A 9,763-nucleotide genomic window follows, 5' to 3' on the forward strand; every position below is an offset into this window, starting at 1 on the left:
TATATATATATATATATATATATAATATATATATATATATATATATATATATATATATATATATATATATATATATATATATATATATATATATATGTATATATATACATATATATATAAATATATATATATATATACATTCACTGAATTATGTCTATATCCATGGAAACTGGCGTCTAAGATATGTAAGATATGCATGTATAAATAGTACCATCCACGCCTACCTTTGAATCAGTTTTTTGTACTCAACGGTCTGTTGGGGTTCTGTGCGCCTGCCGGCTTGCTTTTTCTTCCCCCTTACTTCCATCTTTACCACCCCACTTCCCCTCGGCCCAGCCTTCGCCTTGTATATGTCCTCCCGTCTTTTACCTCTAAACACACTCGTATCTATACAGCGTGTCCGTTGGGTTGGTCTATTCTGATTGAGTGCCTTGGACTCTTGCTTTACTGTACAACTTCTCGGCGTGCGTTTTGTGGTCCGTTGTTGCGTTTCAAGCCCAATCATACCGACATCAACTCCTGGAGAAGCACCCTGCTCAATCGAAGTCACGGTATTTCGGCAACTGTAGCGAGTTCTGTTCTCCCAGCACGCATGTCCGTCATCCTTCGCTCTGGTAGATACGTCACCACCTTCACCTCTTGTCCTCTTGTATGGGTTGAGTCTGAGTTTTAGACTGTATCTTTTGTCGCTAGCAGCGGATGAGGAACTCACATAGTCGTCCAGAACCATCTCCATATCTGATTCAGCTTGGGGAGCATCCATATCTCTTGTCATATCGCCTTGGCAAGTAGTGCTATCCGCCTGTGTACGGTGAAGTGAGGTTGGATCAAAAGCACACCACATACACATCCACTCTTGGGCCAAGGCTCGATTCCTGTGGCAGCATGGAAAACTAAAAGGGCATGTGTATACGTCTGCGTATCTTCCACGAATTAAAACAAGACGAACCCAATTCATATGTAGGTTTCTAGGCAGATGACTATAATATAGTAGTGAGCAATGTGTGGATATGTCGCACGGCGGAAGAAGCTGATGTGTGGATGCACGCATACAGCTATACGCCAATACAAGTACAGAAGTACTTACATTTATGTCTATTCTTTCAGTCAAATATTGTCTACAATGGCGGTAGAACCAGGTAATAGATAGACTATGTCAATATTACTCTAATTAGCTTTGTCGGCGAATAATCACGTCACTTCGTATTCCCAATTTCAGATAAAGTTGTGCGATCGTTTTGTCCTCTGTCCAAACAAAAGTCAGTATTGCCGCTAGTACCTTTGCTGGTGCATGCGTTGTTACAGCTGAGACGAATCTGTGCTGCGCTTATCACCAATGTAAGGCAACGAGCGATATACTGTGCTTGTAGGTCGGTAAGACTCCGATTCATGGCAGGAGAGACAGATCTATAGACATGCCACACATACGGAACACAATAAACCCTATGAGACATCGTACTCACTTGTGTCGGCGAGCGGCTAGGTTTCGATAGCAATCCCTCAGTTGCAGGTACTTCTATTTGCTGTAAGCCGCTTGTAGCCTTGCTATTGATCTCGTTTTGCTCAGCGGCCTGGAGGTTTCTTATATCTCGGATCAACTCGTGTGATAGCGGACCACTCAACCACCTCGGGTTGGTTGTTATCAGCGGGGACAGCCACTTTCCCGGCGTTAGTACGCATTCTGGGAGAGTGCCCAGGGAGGGCTGAGTGGGGCATCTATCAAGGGAGAATTGCTTTAGTATGGGCACCTCGTCTTGGTAGGAGCGGTGAACAGTCATCGGCGTGTCACCATGTGCCTGATCATCTCTTTCAGATCTTGAAGACTGCACGGTGTATGTTAAAAACTTGGAACCCATTTTGTACGGAGATGTCAACTTCGGCAAATTACAATTCGAACCAAGAGCACTGAAAGCATGGGTGGACCGATCCGGAGTCCTGTCTCCATTAGGCGCCACACGCTGTGCAATGTCCTTGCATTTCCAACCATCAGCCGGAGATACATTTCGACTTCTGTTGCCGTGTTCGTGATCGAGTGCTCCCGCGATATCCACAAAATCTCCGCATTCACTTCCACTACTGCTTGCGTAGACGTAGTCCTTCGTGCGGACAGCCTTATGTTGACAACCAGCGAAACAAGCGCATAGATAGTCTCCGAGGCAATTGACATCCGTTTTTGGGCTCTTTTGAATCGATGGTACCAAGCACTTGACAGCGGTTTCTGGCACATTCTGGACGATCTCCAAGGTCTTGTCCAAAGTTGATGATTCCTTGGCTTCTGCTCCAGTGCCACTTGGCGTGTGCTTAGCTGGGCCTGGCTGGAACGCCGCTCGACTATGTACTGGATAGTCACCATTGATGAAAGCAAGCAATGTCGAGAACTGCTGGCTATCACAGCTTTCCTCCAGCTGTACCTCTGATGTTTCTAACAACAAACGCTCTGCGTTCAGTTTTGAGCTCTTATCGGTGTCGTTTTTCTTCCTGGACTCTTCGCACCTCTCACCCGCTGATTCTGCAAAAGTGCCACACTTAAGCAGAGCTTCGCTATCTGCGGATGTCGCGTTGTGTGGTAACGGCGTAGAGTGCTCGTATGTCAGAGGGAGTGGTACAGGAGAAGAATATGGTGGAACAATGACCGCTGAAGACTCGAAAAAAAGGTCATGCGCCAACCCCGGGCTGCAAGCATCGAATGACTCTGGGGATCGACACAGGGGCTGTGGTATACTGCAGCTGTCGACGTGTTTGTCCGCTATGCTAAGAGCGGCTAGTTCAACACCAGGGCACTCATTAAATGGTTGGACTTTCGCCTTGTATGGTGAAGTCAACGGTGCGCCTAATTCCGGCACTGTTCTCAAGTCATTACACGAATTTGTATCCCAAGTATACTGCTGCAACTCAACGGCAATAGATCGGTACTCGTGCACAACGAGCTCTGTTCGAGTGCTGCAGTTAGTACCGGGATAAGTGGGGACACTACTGCTATGCTTAAAACGCGAAGTATCTTTTCTGCTCGAATCCAAAATGTATCGCGTTTCCTCTGGAGATCCGATTTTTGGATGTGCACTTAGACTTTTAAATTCTGAGTAGCCCGAATTTAATCTACGTACACTCAGTTGATGTGATTGTACATCACGCTTCTCACTACCGCTCGATCGTTGACTATAGTCTACGGGGGTAGAACACCGTCGAGTAACAGAATTGAAGGCGACGTCCATTGTGGTCTGTATATATATCTCGCTATTTGAGTTGATTGAGACAACAGATATTGATAAATGCGCAGCTTAAGCAACTTAAAGGGCAAGTGACACTTGAATAAGATACCTCTGCGTTGCTGCGATATGATCCATCATCCTTTTATATCCAAAATCCTACAACCGCGCATTCTAGCTATCACCTCAACTAATATACACCACGGCATTCTAACCGGAACCATATTAATACTCAACCGACGCCCCATAGGAATTCATATAGAACGGTTGTGAGCAAAAAAAAAAGTGTCAAGGTGATTCAGCAAAAGATAGGAGTTTGTTTATTTGTATTCTCCAGGACTGCGCGAAAACTATTGGTTCTAAAATTTATCTACCTGTCAAGTTGTTCACTCCATGGCACGCGCTGCTCCCGCAAATTTGAACCATACTTTCTGACTAGGCATGTTCATTCCTTTCAGCAGTGTTCACCTGTTTACACACAGATACGTCTCACAACTATACGTGGTCGACAATCATATGTCTGTACGAAATTCAGAGGTAAATATTCCCTGCGGGGGCTTGCATGCGTAGCAAAATAGTACAACAGTAAATTTAAAGTTCGTCTGTATCACTACTTCATCCGCGATCTTAAAATCAATATTCAATTTTCCCGACAATAGGCGGCTTAGTGGTATTATTCGACTGTATTAAATATTTGTGTTCTTTAACTACCGAGTCCAACGTTCGCGAATCGCGACTTTGAAATTAACAGACTATTTCACAGGGAGTATCAAATATGAGGTTTTTCAAATCCCTACGATTTTTCGGCGCGCCTTTCATAGCCACGGAATCCGTAATTCAAAAGGCTTCCAGATACTATTTTTTCTTTAACGCTGTCTGTTGTATTATTGAAACGGCCATCTGTGTTGGACCGGAACGGTGTACCCCAGCTTCGACAAAACTTTCAATTGTGCCTTCCTCTCGTCGCCCTTAGCATAAGTCAGGCGAAAATCGATGTTATGCATCGAATCTTGATGTGTCGCCATTTCGGTAAACTTATACTGGCATAGTTCCTTGTAGATCTTCATATCAGTCATTTTAGATTCAAGGCGATTGCATGATTCCTTACAACCTCGCTCGTACACAGATGACACGTATGTGGTTCCTATCATATTCTTATCAGTGTCGAACGAGACTCTGCGACAATGAATTCGACTATTGTTTGAGGGTACACGTCGGCCTGGGGATCTAAGGTTTGAGTTGTATGCATAGCCGGCGTCGGAATGTCGCTGGAAATACGAATCGTGCGCCAGTACTGGTGGTGGCGGTCTACTGCAAGATCCTCTTGATTGATATTGCGGGATTGCATAGTTCTGGTGAACGTGCGAAGCTCGTCTCCTTGGTGTTTGCGGCTGTTGCACTCTCGACCCGGTCCCTGAAAAATCACTGATAGATTTTGAACCAAGATGACCATTGGTATATATTGCGTTGATCGGTGTCCGCGACTGTTGTTTGTTCGGATTCGACCCGGCCTCTGAAAAATCACCGATAGATTTAGGACCAAGATGTCCATTAGTATATGTTGCGTGATTACTATATAACGCCGCATTTAAGGACAGTTGCATGGAATCATCCTCTACGCCTGTATCATCACGAACCCCTGCGGGGGATGGCAAACTGCGTGTTTTATCCGAGACATCTCTTTCGGCTACCGAGAAAACCATCTGTTCCGAATATATTGGGTCCTGTTTTTTCTTGCTTGAATCTCTGTTGCGGAGCTTCCCTTTGTCTTCCACCTCGTGCTCCGAATGTTCCTTTTCGTAAATTGTGCGACTTAGCTCAAGAGATCTTAAACTGAATGTAGAACGACTGTTGATATCATCAGTATCCCTTGTTTTTGTATGTTTGCTTGATATTCTGCGTTTCATATTTGCTATAAATTTCATGTTGAAGAGTGCCATGTTGTACGTGAGGTATTCAACGCTCACAAAATCATTTATTCACTTGGGAATCTGAATACCTCTGATGGCACACTGGGATGTTCTTATATAGTAGTATTGGTGCAAAAATCAATTCAAACCACTACTGGCATGGTAGTAGACATACTAAGTTCTAATAGTCTAGAATCATGAAATAAATAGATAAATACATTATTGTTGAAAAAATGAAGACAAAACACGGCCCTCTGGATTTGGGTCTTTGCTAAATTTTCGATTTCCGCCATGACAAACCTTGATTTCCGCTCAAACAAAACTCATCCGAAGGGAAAAAAATTCCACCAGAATTTTGATTTTAATTTTTGATCTTTATAAAAAAACCCCCCCTATTATTTTAGGCTATTATTTATTTATTAGGAGTCTGAAGAAAGTGAACTCTCTGGGGAGTCTGAAGAAAGTGAACCCTCTGGGGAGTCTGGAGACTGGACTCTGGACTCCTGGAGTCTGAAGTCTGATTCTGCAGTCTGAACGGTGAACAGTGAACCAGGGTGACAGAACTGATGAAACTCTTCTGAAGCCTGAACCTGGCCCTGCTGAAGCCTGAAGACTGAAAACTCGTAAAATATTTAATTTGTGTTTATTTTGTTTTGTTTTTTTAAAAACAGAACAAAAAATCATAAAAATCAGAGTGACATGATAAGCTGATATGAAGTCAGTTCTGAGTTCTGAGTTCTGAGTTCTGAGTTCTGAGTTCTGAGTTCTGAGTTCTGAGTTCTGAGTTCTGAGTTCTGAGTTCTGAGTTCTGAGTTCTGAGTTCTGAGTTCTGAGTTCTGAGTTCTGAGTTCTGAGTTCTGAGTTCTGACTCTTGACTCTTACTGTCACTTGTACCTCCATTTCTTTAAACTTTTATTCAACTTCACTTTTTTTTAGTATAATAACAAAATACAATATTTATTTCATGACCCTCTGTGAGTCTGTGGCCTGTGCTCCCCAGCAGAGAGAAGAAATATAATAATAAGCGAGATCTCTTGGCCTGGTTGGTATACGACAAAGACAAGGCTTCTTTGCAAATTAGTTTCCGACCCATCGCGATATGTATTCTTAAGAGAAAATCATGACGTATATCATATATTTGACTGTAATATACGACATGACGTCCAGACATGTCGTCATAGTGAAGCAGTTTCCGACGGTCATACCTTAAACCAGTCCAGGTGATTTTTTGTTTGATTTTTTTTAAAACAATATATCATATATTTAGATTTTAGCGATTCACTGAATTTGAGAGTTTTTAATGTATTTCTTTAAAAAATACGTTTGGTCGTTCTTGGCTTCTTGCCAGTTTTGCTTTGCTTTTGTTAAAAAAAAACACAAGAACATCTAACGACGAACATTGTCTTTTTTATATATCAAAAAGAACGACGAACATTTTGTTGTTTGTTCTTCATATTTTGTTAAAAAAACAAAATAAAACAAACAGAATATTTGCATTTCACCAGAGCCGTGCGAACTGCGATCCGTCGAGGGCACAGTTTTATATAGAAACAAGAGGGTTCTTGGATATTTTAAATTTTTGAGCACTTTCAACTTGTGGGTTTCATGAGGAGTAGAGACTTGGGGACGAGTAGGCTATTTATTTACCTAAGCAGCTCAGCAACCACCCACAAGGCCACAACCGTATTGCCATGTAGGCGTACAATATTTTTTTTAAAGACATTTATCTATTTTATTGAAGGTCAATGTGAATCACACAGTTGTATTCGATTCATATGATTATCAAAGGCGACGTTCCTGTACGAGTGTACGGACTGCGGAAGGATGATTTTTACGGAAGATTTTTACCTCGCTACTGATACCAACTGCCTAGAACAAGTTGGATTAACAACTTTCCAGTTCATTAAAATATACAGGTAGTTATAATAATCGAAAAAGGCTACCGATAAATGTATCTCAATCTCACGGATAAGGTATATAGTACCACTTTACTACGTGCTTCTGTGAGGATATGTTTAACACTTAGTTAGTACTTCAGTCGCATAAGAACAGCGGTTGTATGCACTGGATCTTAATGTGGCATCAAAATTCAAATACAATACATTGACATTACAAGGCGATTCGACCCGAAAACTGTGCAAAAAGGTTAGAGATTCAAAAAGTAAGGTGCTATCAAGCGATATGCTAACGTCGACATATAGGCTCAATATATATAAATTGCAGTACAACATGAGCATTAAAAAAATGACAACATCATCTACTATTGAATGTATCGTATGCTTGCAGCGTAACTTTTGGTATTATTACAGTTGCATTATGTACAAGTGGCCATCATCAGCTGAATTCAATACCTCAACCTATGGAAAAATGTATACGTTAGATGAAAATTTATACAATTTGAAACTTGAAATTGTAGACCCCCACCTTTCACCAGTCTGAGTGGTAGCAGAGCAAAATAAGGTTTACTGGGCTTAAACTTATTTAGCTTTTTATTAGGGATGTCATATCTGGCGATATTGTCAGCGCTGCAACCTTTTAAACACAGGCCGGAGAAAGATCAGTACGCGCCACAGAAAAACATACCAGCCCTTACAATGCCGAAAGTTGTACGAGTGACGTTTTGTACTCATTTGTCTATTCGGCGCCTAGAAAACGTCGAGCTGCAATCTGCTACCGGTGACTCTGAGATCATATCTATATAGGATTTGATTCAGATCGGCAAGATGTGATTTCCATGCAAGTACAATGACGCTTCACTTTCAGTTATTCGACAGGATTTGGATTAATGACTGGAAATTATTTAATACGGAGTACTGATTATTTAGTTGAGTGCTCCATGACACATACAAAAGATGCACTGGTGTGGCTTAACAACGGTGAGTCTCAATTTGGTTCGTTATGACAGACGCCAGAGTTGTACTAGGCGTTGAAATTGGATGTGCTATTCACGGTCTACGAAAAGCAATGCTCTGATACTGAAGTACGCAACATATTGATACTGATATGCATGATCTTATCCGTAGTTTAATTTTGCGCAACTTTGCGAAGCGAGGATACACTTGGGTGCCGCTGGTTTTGTGTAAAATTCACTAACGACTGTGAGTTCCTTGAAGGAATTCGGTATCCCAATTTTGCCAAAACTTTCTTCTGTGCCTTCATCTCGTCACCTTGGACATGCGCCATGCGGAAATCAATGTTTTGGATTGAGTCTTGATGCATCGGCATCTCAGTGAATTTGTATTTGCAGAGTACTTTGTATATTTTCATGTCCGTCAACTTGGAAGAATACTTGGCAGTTGTTTTTTTACAGCCTCTCTCGTACACACAATTGTCGTATGTTTCATTCACCACATCGGCATTGGTACTGAATGCGACCCGTTTATGCTGCTTCTTTTTGAGTCCTCGCGTGCTCAATGGTTCCCTGGATATAAAATCTGCACAGGTTCCAGTGCTAGCACCGGACTTTCTTCTTCCACTATATGCAGGAGTCGTCAGCTGTCCATTCCCTTCTCTCATATTGCTAGTAATGGACTTTCTTCTTTCACTATATGCAGGAGTCGTCAGCTGTCCATTCCCTTCTCCCATGGATATACGAGTATTACGTATTTGAGGATTCTGAGTACGAGGCGCGAAGGATCCTCTCCTACCTGGCTGCGGTGACGGATTTTGTTGTGACCGTTGTCTGTCATAGTGGGGAGTTAAAACTTTACACGTAGATTTAGGCCGAATATTTGTATTTTGGCTCTGTGCGATACTCTCCCGCCTATGCGATGACATGGGTTTTTGCTTCAATATACCTCGAGGGGTAGTAGTGTGTGCCGTCATTGGTGTAGGCGTTGGCATTGGCAATTCTGGTAGAGTATAACGGTTGCTTTGCGAATCTAGTTGAAAAGCTTCTGCATCCTCCCTATTATCAATCGATTTACTAATTAGATCAGTATTCGATGCACTGCATTTCTGCTCTTTACAGGGTGGGCTGTTCTCACTCTCGGAATTGACAGTCCCAAGACTAAATGCTGATGTAACATCACTGTCGACAGCACCTTCCAATTCGGAATAGATGCTTGGTGACTTGCGCTGCAGTATTGGCATTTTCAGATTGGCGATTAACATTGTAACCTTTTAGGTAGTTTATTATCAAGTGTGAAGGTGAAGTAAAGTGATGGTCTGATCTGAAATCGCATCTCCTTTTATAATTGCTTTGCTTAGCGTGTACTATGTAAAGTATTTATTTTTTAGCACAAACGTTTCGACTTTTTGAGGCACACAATGAATAAATATATTCTTTTTTAAAAAAGTTCACTTGAGTGACTTGTCATTTGACACATACCGGCTAACCGTTAAATATTCTAACTTTTCCGAGTAACCCCCTAATCTGTCGGTAACTCGATGCCTTTTAAAAATATGGTAATCGATAAATGAAGTCTATACTTCTTTTTGTTTTAAATATTTTTCTATTATTAGTTTACAAATTACAACGTGTTCGTCACGTCTCTCGGAAAGTAGACCTCAAATTTTTTAGCAAAATATCACTATTGTGAAAAATCATTCCTATACATTCGTTGGTCCACACTTATTTGAGGCAACTATTTCTTTATTGCAGTGAACTATTTTTCGATTATATCATACGGGCCCGGTAACAGTTCT

At 41.7% G+C, this 9,763-nt stretch overlaps 3 protein-coding genes across 3 annotated transcripts; all 3 read right to left on the minus strand.

Annotated features, from left to right (window-relative positions):
* Positions 1 to 220: 220 nt before the first annotated feature.
* Positions 221 to 3,212, minus strand: SARC_09548 (hypothetical protein; the record flags this gene model as incomplete). Its single annotated transcript, XM_014296431.1, has 2 exons — positions 221 to 802; positions 1,464 to 3,212. The coding sequence occupies 2 exons, from the start codon at positions 3,210 to 3,212 to the stop codon at positions 221 to 223; spliced, it is 2,331 nt and encodes a 776-aa protein (XP_014151906.1).
* Positions 3,213 to 4,090: 878 nt separating this feature from the next.
* SARC_09549 (hypothetical protein) lies at positions 4,091 to 5,146 on the minus strand (the record flags this gene model as incomplete). Its single annotated transcript, XM_014296432.1, has 1 exon — positions 4,091 to 5,146. The coding sequence occupies one exon, from the start codon at positions 5,144 to 5,146 to the stop codon at positions 4,091 to 4,093; it is 1,056 nt and encodes a 351-aa protein (XP_014151907.1).
* Positions 5,147 to 8,140: 2,994 nt separating this feature from the next.
* SARC_09550 (hypothetical protein) lies at positions 8,141 to 9,229 on the minus strand (the record flags this gene model as incomplete). Its single annotated transcript, XM_014296433.1, has 1 exon — positions 8,141 to 9,229. One exon carries the CDS (start codon positions 9,227 to 9,229, stop codon positions 8,141 to 8,143), a length of 1,089 nt encoding a protein of 362 aa, XP_014151908.1.
* Positions 9,230 to 9,763: the final 534 nt, after the last annotated feature.

This window comes from Sphaeroforma arctica (genome assembly GCF_001186125.1).
Source record: "Sphaeroforma arctica JP610 unplaced genomic scaffold supercont1.983, whole genome shotgun sequence".
NCBI classification, from domain to species: domain Eukaryota; class Ichthyosporea; order Ichthyophonida; genus Sphaeroforma; species Sphaeroforma arctica.